This window comes from Apodemus sylvaticus, chromosome 5, assembly GCF_947179515.1.
Source record: "Apodemus sylvaticus chromosome 5, mApoSyl1.1, whole genome shotgun sequence".
NCBI classification, from domain to species: Eukaryota; Metazoa; Chordata; class Mammalia; order Rodentia; family Muridae; genus Apodemus; species Apodemus sylvaticus.
This window is the reverse complement of record NC_067476.1, coordinates 100,835,169-100,854,550: the sequence shown is the minus strand read 5'-3', so window position 1 is coordinate 100,854,550 and position 19,382 is coordinate 100,835,169. Positions and strand designations below refer to the sequence as shown.

General features: G+C 43.1%; 1 protein-coding gene across 1 annotated transcript in view; it reads left to right on the top strand.

Moving 5' to 3' along the window:
- Fsip1 (fibrous sheath interacting protein 1) overlaps positions 1–19,382 on the top strand; it is a 125,032-nt gene that overhangs the window by 4,849 nt on the left and 100,801 nt on the right. The window contains exons 3-8 of the mRNA XM_052183216.1: positions 490–670; positions 2,550–2,704; positions 3,984–4,080; positions 12,587–12,679; positions 13,580–13,737; positions 16,067–16,177. Coding sequence (XP_052039176.1) covers positions 490–670; positions 2,550–2,704; positions 3,984–4,080; positions 12,587–12,679; positions 13,580–13,737; positions 16,067–16,177 — 795 coding nt within the window. The remainder of the gene's footprint in view (positions 1–489; positions 671–2,549; positions 2,705–3,983; positions 4,081–12,586; positions 12,680–13,579; positions 13,738–16,066; positions 16,178–19,382) is intronic.

The following is a 19,382-nucleotide window of genomic DNA, read 5'->3' as shown; positions in this document are numbered from 1 at the left end:
CTGTTTTCAGAATGAATTTTGCTGAAGTGTAAAGGGAAGTGGAAACAAAATAGGGAACTAAGAATAACCCCGGCATGTGAGCCTCATTAGAAGACTCGTGTTAGAAACACATCTCACTCAAAATAGGCATGTCTGAGTCACTGAGATCACCCAGCAGCTACCCAGGGCAGCAGAGAGTGGGGTCTGAGCATGGCTTGGCAGGGACAGTTTCAGCACTTCCCCGAGACTGTGGGACAATGCTATTAATTTGGTGAACTATTATTAAATTTAATTTGCAGTTAAATTGCACTTCATTAAAGGCCCTACATTTCTAAAAATTTTAATATGAGTATATGTTACATGTTTCTTCATATGTGTTTACATGTTTCTCTATACACTTCCATTGATGTTAGATGGGACGAAGTGTGAGGTTTTAAGAAAACAACGGTTTTTCTTAACATGCCTTTGGGCATTATATTTTGGAAATCCTTATGCTGAAATTATCTTTAGATTGACATGGTAAGCAAGTTGAATTCTGGCAAAGAGGGCCACACATCCAACAGCGGTGTGGAAGAAAGAGGGAAGAGTAACGGTGATAAGTGGGCAGACGACTCGAAGACGAAGCCAGTCAAGGAGAGCTCAGATGAAGACCCGGACCTGCCTCAACCTCAGGCGACCCCCGAGTGTTCAGGTGCGACGACACCGCGCCACTGGCTAATCATAATTGCAGATACTGTATTTAAAATATTAGAAGTATAATTTTTCAGCCGAGTAAAGCAATAAATCAAGAAAAGACATTTTTTTAGTGAGAAATTCATTTCTGTTTTTATGTATAAGACTAGTAAATTTAGAAATTATTTAAGTATTTAAATGCATTTAGAAGTTCAGTAAAACATGTTACTTAATAAAATAAAATGATTATTGTGCTCATATTACATTCATCCAGGGGAATATGTCTGTATTGTATGACATGATTCATGGACCTCTTTTGATGGCTAAAGTTACAGAATAAGATGTGTTAGGCCATTTATAAATACTCTTTAAGGATAACCCTAATGGTGATGAATCATTATGATTTTAAAAGCTATGTTTTTTTCATGATATTAAATTCATTCTGGTCAGATTGAGTTAGAACAGCAGTTCTTAGTTGTGGTGTGCAGAACTCATAGGATGTGAGCGGCTCAAACTCTGTTGTAGAGACTGAGGGGCTGTTTGCAGTTTCACCTACTGTACCGACATTTGTAGTGATGCTCCGGAGGGAATGGTGAGTAAGCTGGACAGTGGCACCGAGTTGTATGGACTTGCAGTTGTTAAGAAACATCCGAGGGAATTGAGATAAACTGTTGGGTCCTGTTCCCAGAATCTATCATTTTTTCATCTTGTGTGAATTAGTTTAGAATCCCTGGCGTGTGAACCACCAACGGACAATGAGCCTGGGACTGCAAGGATTGACCTATGCAGGCAGCATAATTTCAGAAACCCCTTTATTAGATTAATACTCTTTTTTTTGACATTTTCCCTCTTTTTGTCTTAAAGAAGTAGAGATGTACCTTATAGGTAAGCATCACTGGACTCTGAGCTCTCATTCAGCATATGGGACTATTTAAATGGTGTGACCCGGGAAGTCTGAGACTTGGTACTGGTACACTGATGCTCATCTCAGGTTCACCAGTTTTCATCAGTTTTCACGAGGGGGGGTGTTGACGGGTAGCTAAGTTCTCACTGTGGTGTCAGACAAGTTTGGGTGGAGCTCACTGTTTTGTTTATTAGCTAGAACACTTTGGGTATGCAAATTTGCCTCAGTTTAGTAATTAAAAGGAAGATGGGGAGGGCCGCTGCATTGAGATAAGATGAGCAATGTGTGTGACTGGAGCGCTCTGCACTATGCCTGTCAGGCAAGTCTGCGCATGTCAGTTGCTGTTACTGTTACCCTGAGTTGTCAGCTAAACCCAGAGTGACAAAACTTCTAAAGTCCTTAGTTTCAAATAAGCTATCACTAGTTACCGTCTGCTAATGAACGTTTTTATGTGAATCAGGAAACCAACAGAGGGGTGGGGAAAGGCGTGCCTCTGGATGCCGAACCCTTACCTGAGCTGCTGTGTGTTGGATCCACTGGGTAGCTCAGGATGCACCACTTTCTACTGTGGCTCACTGGTACATGCATGTACCACCAGCTAATCAGAGTCTGTTTAGGACAGTGTCGCAGTCTCTACTCTTAATTTTGTATGTTTGGATACAGGCAGTCTAGCAGAGTGACAGAGAGACAGCTTGGGACTTAAAATCACAAGAGAAGCACTTTTGTGTTCAGTGCTGTAACTTATCATCCCTTGGAAGGGTCCAGTCATCCCACTGGACCCTTCAGTGTCTGCCTCTCAGCATGATTAGATATTCATATGAAAAGACACGCAATATTCACCAAGTTAGGACTCAGTACTAATGCCGTAGGTGTCACCGTTAGCTGTAAGTATTGGCTGTAAGTTGAATGAATAAAAAGTAAAATCAAAACAAAACTTTGTTGGTTTTCTTTTTTATTAAATTTCAAATCCATTTCCACTTTCAACATGATGCAGATGATCCCAAATTAGAAGAGACGAATGTTGTACTTCAAAAGGCTATTCGTAAGATGCACAGACTCGACAAGATATTGGCCAAAAAACAATGTAGAGAAAAGGAAGTTAAAAAACAAGGTCTAGAAATGAGAATCAAGCTGTGGGAAGAGCTCAAGGTAAGAAGCATCAGAGTCAGTTTCCTCTAATGAGAAGACAGGCGTGGCCAGGGGGCGTTAACGTGGTCCTATTCCATTGATTCATTTTGCATTTGGCTGTGTGCACGCATGCATGCGCGTGTGTCTGCGAGCGTGGCTGTTTTCTGGATCCAGGGAGGATAATCGTCCTGTGACACTCCAGCCTTGGGGCCCTGCTGTGGCACGCTCATCACCCATGGCACTAGCAATCCTCTCTAGCTAGTGTGAGACTGGCCTTCCTCCATCTCTGACGAGGAACAGGTGTGATGGCTACTTTTATCAAAGATGCATGCCTGCTCTTTTTTCTTTGAGCTTTTAGTTTGGAGATAAGCACACACAGGACACCTCGTTGGTTTGTTGATTAAATAAACTTTGGGACAAACAAGTTGCGGGCGTCATGTACTACTGAGATTCTCCGGGGGAGGTAGGAAGAGACTTCAGTCTGAGCCGTGCTCTCTTCGCCTCTGCCTCAGCCTGATTAACCTCCCTTGGCCATCACTGGCCGCCGTTTCTCTTTCTGGCATCGAGAGGGTGAAGTTGAATAAATGTTGGCACTGTCTCTCGTTGTGATTCATTCCTTAACGTAGAGCCGCTGAGTGAAGGACCCTGAAGCAGCTCACGGGCTGGTCTGACAGTCATCTCTGGTCACTGACAGACTTTGGGGGCAATTTCCTAGGCAGTAACATGAGTTAAGAATGAAGCGAGCAGGGGTTCCTTTGTCTGACGGGCAAACAGAAAACTGCCGCCGAATTTAAACAAGAGGATGACCATTTTACATAATTAGCAGGAAAAGTGAATCTGTTTTCTGTTGAAACATGAAGCAAATTTTAATTTGTGTTGAAATAAGAATTACAAATAGAAGCAAAATAAAATATGAGGCCAACCTTGAAATTTCAATTTAATGGGGGGTACCTGTGGATAAATCAATATAAACATATATGTATATAACTCAATATATATATACACACATATATGTATTACCTGTTATCTATCTATCTATCTATCTATCTATCTATCTATCTATCTATCTATCTAATCTATCTATGAAGATACTTTAATATATATGTAAATTTTTCCTGGGAAAACATACAGATAGATTTTTTTGAGAACCAGGAAACTAGCAGATTTCCCAGTTAAAGGAAGGCAAATGGCCAAACTTTCCTCCTTGTACATAGACAGTTGAGAATGGGGTTGGACTAAGAACCAGGGGTCATATTTGCTTTCCTTTTTTATATTTAAACTTAAACTATTCTTCCTGCAGTCTGCAAAAAACATTGAAGACTTAGAGAATGACGAGGAGTTGGGAAACACTAAAAAGTTTTTGAGCTTGACTTCAAAATCTCCAGGGACAGAAGCTGGTGAGTAGAGGGAGGAGCCTTGTGCTGTCACCCCAGGGTGGCCTGAGTTGTCCTTTTCCCTGTGAGTGTGGCCCTCTGAAGAGCCATTGATAGCATTAGGTGGGATTAGAGGGAAGCGGCTGAGTGTTGGTCTGCTTGGTGTTTTAAGGGCTGTGTCTATCTACAGGGGGAGAAAGAGAGCAGAGGAAACCCAGAGACAGGCCCTGGATGTCTTCACACTCTTCTCCTGTTCCTCTTAGAGTCAAGTCCCTGGGCCTCTGCCTGCTGTTGTCTTGTGAGACTCCTGTGTAAAGTGTGGTGCTGACTTGCTCATTCTTGTGACCTCACAGTCCTACCTTTGGAAAGCAGCCAAGTTTGTTTCTTCCTTTCTTTGCTTTTCATTGTCTCCCTCCACCCTTCCCTTCCTTTCTCTGCTGTAGGATAGTTTCAGACTCCCTTTCCGTGCATCACAGAGGTGGTATTCTGGTATTGTGCGGACAGGATGCTCTAAGAGATCCTCTGGATTCTCTGAGAAGGCTGCCTTCCTTTGGTCCTCTACAAAGGGCATGTTCAACATTTCAGAACGCCACACGCCGCTGGACCCAGATTCAGCATGGTTCTGAGTCATGATTCAGCATGTGGTCTGAGGGACAGCACTTTTTTTTTTTTTTTACATGGGTTCCTTTCTGGGCCTAGCACTGAGAGCTCAGAATCTTGAGCAAGTAGGGCTTACAGTGCACCAAAGTTTTATCCTAAAGTCTGGGTGCTCCAGTGCATTGCACCTTCTGTATTGAAGTACTAATCTGTAAGTGAACTTTTCCAAGTCTGTATGGTTTTTTAATGAAAGTGATAAGACATATACTGGAAAAAAGACAGCCTATTGAATAAAAGGTAATAGCCTGGCTAAAGGTAATAGCCATCTGCAGAAGAATGAGGCTACATCTATTTCTCTCACTTCACACAGAAATCAATTCAAAGCAGATCAAAGATCTTAATTTAAAACCCCAAACACTGAAACTGCTAGGGACAGCACATTAGATATAGTTTTAGGAAATAATATTATGATTGAGCCCTAGTATAACAGAATATAGTTCTCAAGAATTAACAAATGGAATTTTTGAGGAATTAAAAACACTCAATGGACCAACAAGAAGATGCAACAGGGAAAGGCACTTGCACCCAAACAACCCAGTTCAGTCTCTCGAAGCCACAGGATGGAGGAGAACGGACTCTTGCAAGCTGCCCCTGACCTCCACATGCCACAAGACACATGTATGCATAATAAGATATGTGTATGTATAAATTAAAATGTTTCATTACAACAAAAGAAACTAACTGCAAATTATACGGATAGCCATCAGAATGGGAGATACATTTTTTACTAGAACAGACAGTTCTCAAAAAGAGAAATACAAATGACCAGTAAATATTTTTGAAAAGTGTTCGACAGTTTTCATCATCAAAGAAACACACGCTAAAGCTATTTAGGTAGTCTATCGCCCCCAGGTCAGAATGACTACCATGGAAACAAATGACAGCAAATGCTGGTGAGGATGTGGAGAAAGAGGAACTCTAACTCACTGTTGGTTTGAGTATAAACTGGTGAAGACATCTTGGAAATCAGCATGGAAATTCCTCAGAAACTAAAACTAGAGCTACCCTACAGCCCAGCAACACCACTCTCAGGCAGCTGCCCCGAAGACTCCATAGCCTACCATAGAAATGCTTGCAATGTTAGTTGTGCCTCTATCCACAATAGCTAGGGAACGGAATCTGGAGATAGCCCAGCCTCAGAAAGACAGAGTACATGCACTTGTTCATATGAAGATCCTAGATTCTCATTTTTGTGTATGTGAGCTTATGTGGGAGCAAGTGTGTGTAGATCAGAGAACTAGAAAAGGGCCCCAAAGAAGAGAAACTCATCTTTGAAGGAGGTGGCTGGCGAGGAAGATAGGTCGCAGAAACAGTCAAAGCCGACGGTGCAGTCTCCATAGGACTTCCTTCTTCCTAACCCGTGTCAATTGGCATAAAAACTAGCTGGTGCACTTACATCTACCCATAGACCTTTAAATGAATAGAGCGTGTCTCTAAGTGTCATTAGGAAAATAGGGACCTGCGTGCTTCCTTCTCTTGCTGTGACCAGGAAAGTGCCAAGTATTTGTACACTGTCCACCAGGTGGCAGCAGCTAGTTGTATCCTGTTTTTAAAGGCCCAAGGCTCCTAGCCTGGAGCCTAGTTTGTCTGGAATTACACCCCTACAGTTAGTTCCTCCTCATTTACATCTGTCTTCCCCAAGAGATAGTTCCTGGGAGGAGGCTCTGCCTGCGTCTTTTCCAGGCGCCTCCCTTTTCTTCTCTCTTATGGGTCTAGTTGTTAGCATTTTTCTTTTAGGCTGCCCAAACAGTTTCAGTCTCTTTATCCTGCTTTCCTGCTGTCCTTACATCTCTATGGTGTAATTGTATTCGTTGTCTATTGCTGCATAAAAATTCTATCAGAAACTGGTATATTAAAAAAGAAAGCATTTCTACTCTTAGAAGCTAAGCCATTTTGGAGGAGTGTGGTTGGGTGGCTCTGACTTGGTTTCCTCATGACCTTAACTTGATGGTTAGTGTTTCTGTCATCCAAAGAAGCTACTGGAGCCTGAGAATCTGCTTCTAAGATCACTCTCAATACTTCCTGGAAGGTCTTAATTCCCTGCTCACGTTTGGCACGGCCTCTTAAGCTTCTTCCTACCTGACTTCCACGGTGGGATAGGTAGTTCTAAGAACATGGCTGCTTGTAACCCTTAACATGGGTAGCAAATGCTCAACATTTGGGTTATTTTTAGTATTTCCTTGATTACTAGACAATATTAACAAGAATAAAGTGTTTCGTATACTATTGCTCATATATCAGAGAATTTTGGCAGGTTTCGCGCATTTATTAGCTATTGATTGGTTTTCTATAGCTCTTTGTTGTTACTACCTCAACTGATGACTATGTCAACATATTTTCACAAGTTTTAAATGAAATGGAGAAAAGAGTAGCTTTTTATACATTTATGATTAGCTAGATTACAATGCTTAATTATGCCCTATTACATACTGGCTTATAATGAACTAGATCATGTTATTCATTTTGATCATCTTTAGTTTGTATGTCTTGGATCTTGTTTTGAACATGTCACCCAGAAACAGTGTTAATTTTTGTGTCTTCTTCAATAACTGTTCCCATTTCCAACACTATAGACTTACTGTTGAATGTAATTCAGTCCATTTCAATAGCTATTTAAATTATTATAAATTTCTTTCTTGATAAAATTAATGTTTTAAATGAATAATTTTAAACAACGTATCTATCTTTTGTTCCTAGGTCAACCCTTCTTGCTAATGGAAGGTTATTCTTTTAATTGGTACCGATTTAAATCACTGAATTTATTCAGAAGCTTTGTTTCTATAAAGCAGGATTAGAGGCAGAGAGATGGCTCAGTGGCTAAAGGTGCTTGCTGATAATCCCAACAAACTGAGTTTCATCCCCAGAACCTACCAGGTTGAAGGAGAGAACCGGCTCCCTCAAGCTGTCCTCTGGCCTCCACATGTGTGCTGTGGCACAAGCTTGCCCCTCCCCCATATATATATCTGCTCACATGAATAAATAAATTAATCAAAATGCAGCAGGATTAGGTTTTGTGTATGTGTGTGTACATGTGTGAGCATGTATGTACATGCGTGGATGTTGTAGTGTGGTGTGGGAGTGGGAGTGGTGGGTGGAAAACCAACTGGCTCAAATTGTCTCTTGGAGGCAGTTTTCTGACTTGTCAGCATCTTTCCTGTCCACTGTCCGTCATCTGCTGGTTCTTCTGGAATCAGTTTGGGCAGGAGTTACTCACTCTAGACTTAAAGTCTCTACATACGCGATTAAAAATAATTAATGTAGCATCTCAAATCAATATTTTAGTAGTAACTTTCCATATTGTATGTATTCTTATTTAATTTTCTGTTTTTTTCCTACTTGAATTAAAAGGAAATTAAGATAAAAGTAAGCAGGCTGGAGAGATGGCTCAGCAGTTAAGAACACTCACTGTTCTTCCCGAGGTCCTGAGTTCAATTCCTAGCAACCACATGGTGGCTCTCAACCATCTGTAATGGGATCTGATTGTCCTCTTCTGGTGTGTCTGAAGACAGATACAGTGTACTCCTATATATAAAATAATAAGTAAAATAATTCTTTAAAAAAATAAAAAAGTAAGCATGAGCCAGCATGGTGGTGCACGCCTTTAATCCCAGCACTGGGGAGGCAGAGGCAGGCGGATCTTACTGAGTTCAAGGCCAGTCTCTTCTATATAATGAGTTCCAGAACAGCTAGGGTTACACAGAGAAACTATTTCTCAAAACAAACAAACAAACAAACAAACAAACAAACTAACTAACTAACTAACTAACTAAACAAACTGAAAAATAAACCAAACTAAAACCCGAACAAAAACCAAAACTAACCAAACAAAAACATAAAAGAAAAAAAAAAGTGAGCTTTTTAACTTTAGCACAACTCCAAATTCTCAGTAAAGTCACAAGGACAAGACAGATTTCTTTTTCTGTGCACACCACCCCATCAGGAGTACCTTTCTTGTCTATGGTATGTTTGAAGTGAACCCGTATTAATACGGTTTTATTAATCAAAACCGTACTTTATTCACGTTTCTTTACTTTTATGGAATGTTCCTTTCCTGTCTCAGAATCCCATGCAGGACACTTTACTACATTAGCCCCCGTGTCTCCATAGTCCAGTCTCAGTTGTGATGAGTCTATGCTCTCTTTGTTTGTAACGGTCGTGGGAGTTTTGAGGCACACTGGTCTGGCATTTTGTAGTGTATCCACTGGTTGGAATTGATTTCACAATTTTCCCATGATTAGACTGAACTGTGCACTCTGGGGAGGAGGATGACTGATCTGAAGTGCCATTTTCTTCACACCACAGTGCTAACAAGCATACCACCCCATTGATGTTAGCTTCCCTGCCCCCAGCTGAGGAAGAGTCTGTCAGAGATCTCCACTGGGCAGACACTCCATTTCTCTCTCTCCCAACTGTGACCTTTATGAGGAAGTGGTTATGTGCAGTCTCTGTCTGAGGCGTGGGAAGCCAGGCTTTGCCTTGTGGAAAGCAGAATGCGGGCAGATTCTTTATTCTGCAGGGGAGATCTATCTGTCCTCTCTCTTACTCATCTGTGTCAGTATTAGATTGGTATTAGTGGATGTTAATTTTTATACTTTGAGTTAGAGTTCAATACTACTTTATTGTATTGGCTGCATTTCCCTGTTTGGCCAGGAAGGTTGGTCTCTAAGTTGGCAGCTGCATCTCTTTGACCCCTTTCTGTCATCGTGGGATTTGTTCTGACTCTCTTGCCAGGCATAACTTCTCTGTTTTGCTTCTGACTCTTTGGTATTTCTCACCCGAGTCTTGGGATCAGCCATGTCTCCAAGGATTCCTGTCACTGCGCAGTGATATTAGATCATCAGGGTCTGGATGCAATTTCCTCTGGGAAAAGGAATGTATGTGCATATATGAACCCATTATGTACACGTCTATAAGTATGCCTGTATGTAACCATCCCTGTTTGAACTAAAACTGACTCACACGAAGTCTTCTGTCTGGCTGTGCTCCATCACCACCTGGACCATCATGGCCCAGCCTTCTTGCTTCTCGGTAACGCTCTATTCCAACCGTGAGAAACTTGTTTCTACTCTCTGCTGTCTCTTTACTTACTTGTGCAGTTGCATGGTATACAAACAATATTGTAAGCCTGTAAAAACACCTTGATCACCTCGAATATAGTCCTGATGTTTAGTTTCTGTTTCCTTTAGTCCTAGGGGCCTCATTTGTCAGAGCTAGTGTTGCGGTTAGGCGGAACTTTTCACGTGTTTCTATTTGATGAGAGTCTTTTATAATTTTGATTGTCTTGTCATGTTTCTGCATTCAACATGTGCGATTTTTCAGTCTTTTAAGTAATTATTAAAAAAACTTTACAAACATTGATTTTTTTTAATGCTCTGATGGTAAATGTTTTTTTTTAAGGCACATGCTGTGCACTCAGTTACAGCGTTAGGTAGAGTTAGGTTTGACTGCTTTAAACGAACTCCTCGTGTGCATCCTCACCCAACTCTCCTCCCCTTCCCAACCTTCCAGATGCCACCAAGTTTTACTTTCTTCACAGTTTTCAGGAATGTCATATGATTGGAGTTTGCCATGACAGCGTCTCTGGACTATAGTCTTTCACTTAGAAGAAGCATGTGTATGCCTGTGCCTTTTTCTGGCATGGTAACTAACTTTTGTTTGTTTGTTTGTTATGAATAATACTTCATTCTACTGGTTACTACCCATTCTAATTTCATTTTTGTTGCTGTAATAAAATATCCCAACAAAAATCAATTTAGGGGAGAAATAATATTCGTAGTTCATAATTCCTGGTTACAGTCCCTCACTGAGAAAGTTACAAGGCAGAAGCTTGAGCCGGGGGTGGTCACATCGCATCCACAGTGATTGCTGAGCCCTCCTGCTTGCTTGTGCTTAGGGTGATGCCTCTTCCCCTAGACAGTTCAGGATCCCCTGGGTAGGGAATGGTGCCTCCCACAGTGGACTGGGTCTTACCTAAGGCAGTCTATCCACTCTCATGTAGAAAGCCCTTTCTGGGACTCTCTTCCCAGGTGATTCTGGGTTCTGTCAAGTTGACAGTTAAAGCTAACCATCATTTGTTCCTCAGGAGCTGCCAACCGTATTTATTTATTTACTATTTATTTATTTATTTATTTGTTTGTTTGTTTATTTATAGAGATTCTGACTGGGACCTGAGTCTCAACCACCTAGTAAGGCTGTTGGCCAGCAAGTCTCATGGATCTTTCTGTCTCTGTCTTCTCCAAAGCTGGATAACAAATATGCACCATCACACTCAACTTTTTTTTTTGCCTGGGTTCCAGAGATTGAAATGAGGATCTATAGTTGTACAGTGGGTACTCTACCAACTGAGCTGTCTTTCCAGTCCCCAAAATTTTCATTTTTAATTTCATGGATAGTGTATGATCTGTTTTTGTTTTGAGATACAGTCTCACTAAGTAGCCCTGGTTGGTTGGAACTCACCGTGCAGGCCAGGTTGTCATCTAACCCAGAGATCTATCTGGCTCTGCCTCCTAAGTGGTGGGATTAAAGATGTGCACCACCATGCCTGGCTTCCTATGCTTTTTAAAACAAAAGGTTTCTGTGGCACAAATAGGCAGATTCAACATGTTATGTTAAGGCACAGAGAAAATTGGTTTTGAAATATGCCTTAGGTTTCTATTGCTAAGGGAGAATACCATGACCAAAAGCAACTTGGGAAGGAAAGAACTTATTTCAATTACCCTTTCAGGGCAGGAACTCCAGCAGGGCCAGAACCATGAGGCAGGAGCTGCTGACTGGCTTGCTCCTCCTGCCTTCTTAAAGAACCCAGGGCCACATGCATAGGACTGGTGCCACTCGTGGTCTGGGCCTTCCCACATACTTGTCTGTAAGCATATCTCTGGGAGACATTTTCTTGATTGGGAGTCCATCTGTTCAAATGACTCTAGCTTGTGGCAAGTTAACATAAAACTAGTCAGAACAAAGTTATACGGTAATTAGCTGATATGAGAATGTAAAAAAAATCACGGTGAAATAAAAATTGTTGAACAATGCAATGTCCTGTTTTCTTCGTGGATCTTCGCTCAAGAGAAGAACACCAGCTTCCAAGAGTCTCCCAAATGTACTCTGTCTCTTAAATAAAAAGTGTGCGGTGTGTGTGTGTGTGTGTGTGTGTATGTGTGTGCGCGCCTGTGTGTGTGTGCAGGTAGGTGGGAGTGCATGCCACACCTCGTGTGAGAAGGTCAGAGGACTTTGTGGAGTCGGTTCTCTTTGACTTGGGATGGAGCTCTGATGTCAGGCTTGCCCAAGTGCCTTGGCTTCCCGCCGAGCCTTCTTCCAGGCCTAGTCCCTTGTCTTTTTAAGACAGAGTCTCATGTAGCCCAGACTGGCCTTGAACTTGATGTGTCTCAGAGAATGACCTTGGACTCAACCTCCTGGGCCTCTTAGCTTCCTTTCCTATGTCTGGAGGCGCAGGTATTTGCCGCCGTGCCTTACTCAAAGTCATCCTGTTAATGGCTGACTATACATTTAAGCTATCTTCAGCTTTGAGGCCTAAAATTAAAAGGAACGCATAGTCCTGTTGCCAACTGTGCATTTTCACAAGCACGGGGATCTGTGCAGGTCATCTCGAGAGAGGTGATGCTCTAGTGTGCTCTCACGAATCTCGGGAAGGCTGTTTGGCTGTCTTCTGCAGTTCATCTCTGTGGTGCATGTGAAGATTGCCTGACTGCTATTTCAACATGAGAGTGACACTAACTTTTTCTTTCTTTAACAGCTCCCGTGTATGGAGGGGATTGAGGAATAGTAGAACGAGTATTCAGTCCTCTCTCTTCCTTCAATGTTGATAACTTTATTTTGTGGAGATTAAACAAGTGTTTTTTGTTTTTGTTTGTATCAGTAGAGGCATTGCACTGTGAGTTCGAAGACGCCCTTTTCTCAGTGTTTCATACTCAGATTCCTCCAGAAACTTATGAAAATCACATGGAGAAGGGTATGTTTAACTTGTGTGACTATACAGATTGCCACAAGGGGGCGCTGGCTGTATACAGAAATAGTCATGGGTAAAGGGGGCTTGGTATAATTTGATCAGTTAAGTAATAACTAGAGTTCAAGGTGAGGCATAAGGACGGAGAATGTAGCTAATGACAGAGAACAGAGCAGCACAGAGCAGACACAGCACACAGTCCTTCGTGAGTGGGTCCATGTTGAAGTTACTTCTCAAAACTTCATGATGGCGTTCTATTACTGGATCTTTGAAAATTCGCATAATAGTTTTGAAAAAGTAAGCTGCAGACTCCCTGCTCCTCTGGCGCCTGGGCGCAGGCGTTGTGTCATAGATGGATCGTTTGGGGCCCGGCACCCCACCTTTGTTTGTCCTCAGCATTTTGGTTGGTTTCAAGAGAGGGAGAAGTAATTTTCTTCAGGGAAGAGACACCCAGTTTGTTATCCAATACCAAGTGGTCAGCCCTGGAACCATATCATACAAGTAATTTTATGTAGGCTGAACAGGTTGCATTTATATTTATGTATATTTATGATATATATCTCTCAACATTTAAAGGAAAAGAGGCCATGATTTGAGAGGGAAAGCAAGACAAGTACCTGGTTAGCAGGGGAGTTTGGAGGCAGGAAAAAGAAGGGTGAAATGATGTAATTATACTTTAATTTAAAATGATTTTTAAAAGTAGGCTGCAACTGATAGAAATCTGGTTTATGGAGGATGGGGAGAAAATGAACCTAAGCCAAAGAAAAAGTCCATACTACTTTTTTGGGTCTAGAATCTAAAAATTACTCCTATATGTGTTTCTAAAGCATTGTAATGTATACTTAAGGTAAATTTTAAGTGTGATTCAGAATTGTGTGAGCTTATTTTAAACTTTTGCAATGCTAGATTTTACCTGTGATGTGGAGAAAAATGAGCCATTGATCAGAACAGAAGAGCAACCGTTTCCAAACACAGAAGCGATGGAGCCTAGAAGGGAACACAGCCAGGGTGTCATCAGGCAGAGCACTGAACACAGCCAGGATTTTATTAAGCGGAACATTGAGGTGGGTCTCTAATGATTCAAGAGACAATGTGGGAGAAAGTTAGGAGCAGAAAGACTCAGTAATTTACTTACTGTCTCTCTGGGTGTGGTGGGTAGTGTGTGTGCATGTGTGCATATGTGGGTGCACATGCCTGTGTGTGCAGAGGCCAGAGGAGGAGGTAGGCTGTCCTGATCTACCACTCTCTGCCTTATTTCCTTGAGACAGGTCTCTCACTGGACCTGGAGTGAGGCTGGTGGCTACTAAGCCTCAGCAGTCCTGTCTCTGCCCCTGACTTGACACTTGCCGTTCTAGGCACCCACCTAACTTTTTACATGGGTCCTGGGGATTTGAACTCAGGTCCTCATGCTTGCAAGGCAAGTTCTCCTACCCTCTGAGATGTCTCAGTCGTTCGGGGTCTTGAAATAGACTTTTTATCAAGATGAATGTGAGCCTCACAGTTTAGTATATATACCAAAAGAAGAGCTTTTTGAAATAATCTGTGTCTTCTCTGCTTTCTAGTCTAATTACATCATGCTTCCCATCTCGCCCTGCCTTGCCCTGCCCTACTTTCTTCTATCCTAGTTTATCACTTTCTAATTTGCTAGCTGCAACTAGAATTTATTACTCAAATTAGTCTAGTTCCTGAAATGAAAAAAGCTTTATCAGTACTTCCCCTTCAGATTTTAACTTGTCCACCAGTAAAGTGTGTGTGTTTATTTACCGAGTCATTTTTATTATAAGACTTATTGTGTACCTACCAAGTTTAGAACTTAGGATGGAGACTGCCCCGGGCAGAGCAGCAAGGCCGGCTTGGAGAAACCAGCTGATAGTCTGCCCTCCCCTGGTCTTCCCTGACCTCGGACACTGCCCTTGAGTGGGTCCTTGATTCAGGGGCTCATCCTTGTTATACCACAGGTCAGGCAACCTGATTTGGTTTGTCTTTAAAGGAGCAGTTCAGGGCACAGGGACTGCTTGTATTGGCCTGGGATGCTAATTAATTAATCTACAAGAAACATCTGTGGTGTGGACAGAAGCTCACACCAACTGCTTGGACAGCTAGTGAGTGGGAAACCACATTGGTAAGTGCAAAGTATCAGCAGCAGAAGACTTGTGCTTTCTCAACTTAGGCCGCCATCGGTTCTCGCAGCCGCTGGCATGCTGCGCCAGGCAGCTGGGTCCCTGAGTCCGTCTCCCACCGCCAGGCTGGCCTCTCTCTGCCACTCTGTCTTCTGTGCCCCATGTTTAGGCTACCGTGGGGAACCTTCTCCAACTTCATCTGGCCTTGTCTTTCTGCAGGCTCATCAGATCTTGATGCACACTGCTTTGTTTTCCAAGAGCAGCAGCGTTTTCTCTGAGCTCTTGCTGATATGCACAATAGCTTCAGTATAGATTCTCCTTTTCCTTTTATAACACCAATAGGATCTTTATTTAAGTGCCTTCTATGATATTCTAGAAATTAATTAATCTTTGAGATAAGGTCTTGTGTAGCTCAGCCTGGCCTCAAACTTGGTGGGTAGTTGAGGATGACTTTGAACTTCTGATCCCTACGACTCCACTTCTCAAGTGCTGGCATTATAGGTGTGCACCATGATGCCCAGCTCTACGAGGTGCCAGAGATTGAGCCAAGCGCTTCATGCATGTGAGATGAGGCGTACTGACTGATTTGTATACCCAGCCTCAATATTCTAGAAATTTAAAAGCAGTTTCATTAAGTGGATGTGTGGTACCAGAAAGGGTCCACAGAGTCCTCTGTGTCTCAGCAAATGTTTTTGTGCTTCTCCATCTGCATGTCCATATCTTCTGTATCTATAACCTCTCTATCTGTACATCTTTGTCTCTATTGTCTAAATCTATATATTTGGAGAGAAATTTGAGATCAGCTTCAGTTTAAAAATGCTTATATAAAAGTGACTTTTGAAGCAGTTAGTAAGAATGCCTGCCTGGAACCGGTGAGGTGACTCAGCGGGTAAACGGTGGGTGCCCTCAAGCTGAGGTCTCTTCCCGGACCCACACAGTAAAGGAGAGAACTGACTCCTTCAAGATGACTTCTGACCTCCACATGTGTGCGTAGCTAACATGTGTGTAACTGTGCATGCACACACACATGGGTTTACTCAGAGAGAGACACAGAGGGAGAGAGAGGAGGGAGGGAGGAAGGAGAGAGAGAGAGAATGTGTGTGTACAGAAAGACAAGGGTTGCTTATACTGGAACTATCTTTGGAGAATGACTATAAAAGATTTGTTATAAAATAAAACTACTTAGCAAACCAGAATGTCTAACCTCTCAAAGTTTAATTTAGTATATCTACTTTGTAGACTTCTCATTTTCTTTTCACTGGACGTCTTGTAGTTGGCCAAGCATTCAAGAAGCCCAGTGGTTATGGTTGAAGCAGAGAAGAGCAGGTTGGATGAGCTCCTGCAAGGTTTGGATGATGCAGATTCGGGACTGTCCAGTTCCGAGGTATGAGAACTCGAGCGCCAGCGACTTTCCCTTTCCTTACCATTATTGGGCCGTCAACCTATTAGAGCAAGTGTATAGCCATTCCAGTTAGAAGACATTCACTGCATTAAAAATCCTAACATTTCCAAACGTATTATTTATTGGTCGGTTCACTAAGTCTGTAAAACTGGTACACTAGACTTAGTTCCTGATGCTGTAAGAATATATTTCTCTGTGCCCCCTCGTCATCTGCCCTGGCTTCACAGTATTTCAGTGTGGTCTTTATAATCCCATAAGATGCTATTCTATTTCTGTCCAGTCAATCTTCACCATCCAGTTCCCTGGAGACCTGGGAAGAGACTCTACTATAGGAGTAAATGCAGATATTTCTAGAGCAAGAATGTTGCGGCCCACTGTTCTTACAAGTTTTCCTGTTAATTGTTAATTGTGTAGGCGTGTCCCACCCCCCACACACAAAGAAACATGCTCTTCCGTGTTACCTGAAGCACTTGGGACTCTGGTCTGACTTATTTCCCTGGGCTGACTGAGGCTATGCTAGGACTGGAGCCTCTGGACCCCGTCCACATCCCTGTTATCTGCTACCTGCTTGTGTGTCAGATGGCCTGCCGCCGGAAGCCCAGGGCGGATGCAGAGGATGCATTTACTGGAGGGAGGTTCAGGAGCAGTGCATGCGTGACAGTGGTGGCCACAGGGGAGGACACACCAGGGAGCTTTAAGCTCCATGACTACCCTGGCTGCCAAGATCCTGCAACGTTTCCAGAGAAACTAGAAAATCAGATTTTTAAATGGGAAACATGTGCTTTAAATGTCAACAATTAATTCCTTGAAAAAAATTCTGTGTGGGAAAACATAATACCCCTTCTTCCACTCCAAATTCAAAGCAAAAACCAGAGCCTCACAGAATACAACCTCTGAGGGTCCTGTGGCTGCTGGTGCAGGGATGGAGGCAAGGGCAGGGGGAAGCACACTGTGGGGCACCAGGAGCTCCTGAGGGCACTTCACACTGTGGGACACCAGGAGCTCCTGAGGGCACTTCACACTGTGGAGCACCAGGAGCTCCCGAGGGCACTTCACACTGTGGGGCACCAGGAGCTCCTGAGGGCACTTCACACTGCGGGGCACCAGGAGCTCCTGAGGGCACTTCACACTGTGGGGCACCAGGAGCTCCTGAGGGCACTTCACACTGTGGGGCACCAGGACCTCCTGAGGGCACTTCACACTGCGGGGCACCAGGAGCTCCTGAGGGCACTTCACACTATGGAGCACCAGGAGCTCCTGAGGGCACTTCACACTGTGGGGCACCAGGAGCTCCTGAGGGCACTTCACACTGCGGGGCACCAGGAGCTCCTGAGGGCACTTCACACTGTGGGGCACCAGGACCTCCTGAGGGCACTTCACACTGTGGGGCACCAGGACCTCCTGAGGGCACTTCACACTGTGGAGCACCAGGAGCTCCCGAGGGCACTTCACACTGTGGGACACCAGGAGCTCCCGAGGGCACTTCACACTGCGGGGCACCAGGAGCTCCTGAGGGCACTTCACACTGTGGGGCACCAGGAGCTCCCGAGGGCACTTCACACTGTGGGGCACCAGGAGCTCCCGAGGGCACTTCACACTGTGGGGCACCAGGAGCTCCCGAGGGCACTTCAGCTCTGCTGACCATGGTTAAGTGTCTTAATTTATTAACAAAAGTCATGTAGCAGAATTAGACACCCAGGTCATTTTTAGGTCTATTACTAACTGTGAAGCTGGTAAGACACTTTCTGTTGGTGGGCAGTCAATGTGTGGTTCCCCTTCCCCACAACTGTTCTTGATATGTTGACAATGAATTTCTGTGATTAATATTGTTTTTGTCATATTGGCTTAGTTAGTATTTATGTTTTAAACTTTGCATCAATTCCAACAGTATTTTTGTTAAACTATTTTTTTGTTGTTGTTGTTACTTGGAATGGCCATTGATAATATTTGGAACATTTCCTGACTTCAAATTATGTATTTTAATGTCATATTTGATTTCTTTTATTCATTTACTCTTTCCCCTCATATTAGTTGGGAATCCAGTTCTGTTTATGACCTGACTTTGTTATTATCCCTCACCTTTTGAAATAGTTCCTAAAATCTCACATCTGACTGTGTAACACATGTGTGTGCACAGTGTTGTATGTGTGTACTCGTGTCTGTTCAGTGAAGGTGTGTGCACAGGGTGTGTGTGTGTGTGTGTGTACGTCCGTGCACTGATGCCCCTGCTGCCCTCTTTTGTAGCAGGGTGGGTTTTACACTGGTGTCCAGATCACTCGCTCTAAACTAGCCAGTGGATGAACCTGGCTGCTGGTTACTAAGTTACCTGCTTGAACCCTAACTAGAAAGGAAGCTAGGAAGATCGTCTCTGGTTTCTGTCTCAGGAAGGTGAGATTCCTGCAAACCGGAAAGTTCAAGCTTCCCACACAGGCCAGCCGTTTCTAGGCGGTGCTGGAGCAGCAGGCCAGACAATGCTACCTTCTATGTTATATATGAAATTTCTTGCTGCAGGTGTCTGGTGCCTGGACAGCAGTGTTTCTGTTGGGTCTCATCGATAGGTTCCAAACCTTAGCTTTATTAAAAATAATTTCACTCAGGAGAGAGTTTTAAATTAATTGCTGTCTACTCATTGATTCTGTAATTTAAGTTTTGGCAATTATCTTTCATTTGGTAATTATCATTCAGTATGCTCTAATTTTTATGAAGCAATTTTATGAGGGCAAATAATAAACCAGTTTCTTATCTATGACTAATTGGGTAATACTACTTCCCTTGTAGTTTTAGAGTTTGGGGCTTTTTACAGTCATTTATTTCTTTTTTTACTATAAATAGCATGGCATGCTATTAGCATTAGGTCAGTTTCTGGTATGGCAATGCCACAGCTGAGCTCCACTTTACCTTTTCCAGTTTTGTTGCCATGAGTCTAAGAAGTCTCAGAGCGCAGATCTTTGCCTGTTCAGAGTGACCTGTCTGTGCCTGATAAGTACTCATGCACAGCAAACATTCAGGGTGGCAGTTTTGGATGGATTCTATAAATGGATTTTTAAAAAAGAATTTTAAAGCTGGGCAGTGGTGGTACACGGCTGTAATCCCAGCAGTCTTGGAGGCAGAGGCAGGGATTTCTGAGTTTGAGGCCAGCCTGGTCTACAGAGTGAGTTCCAGGACAGCCAGCACTCCACAGAGAAAC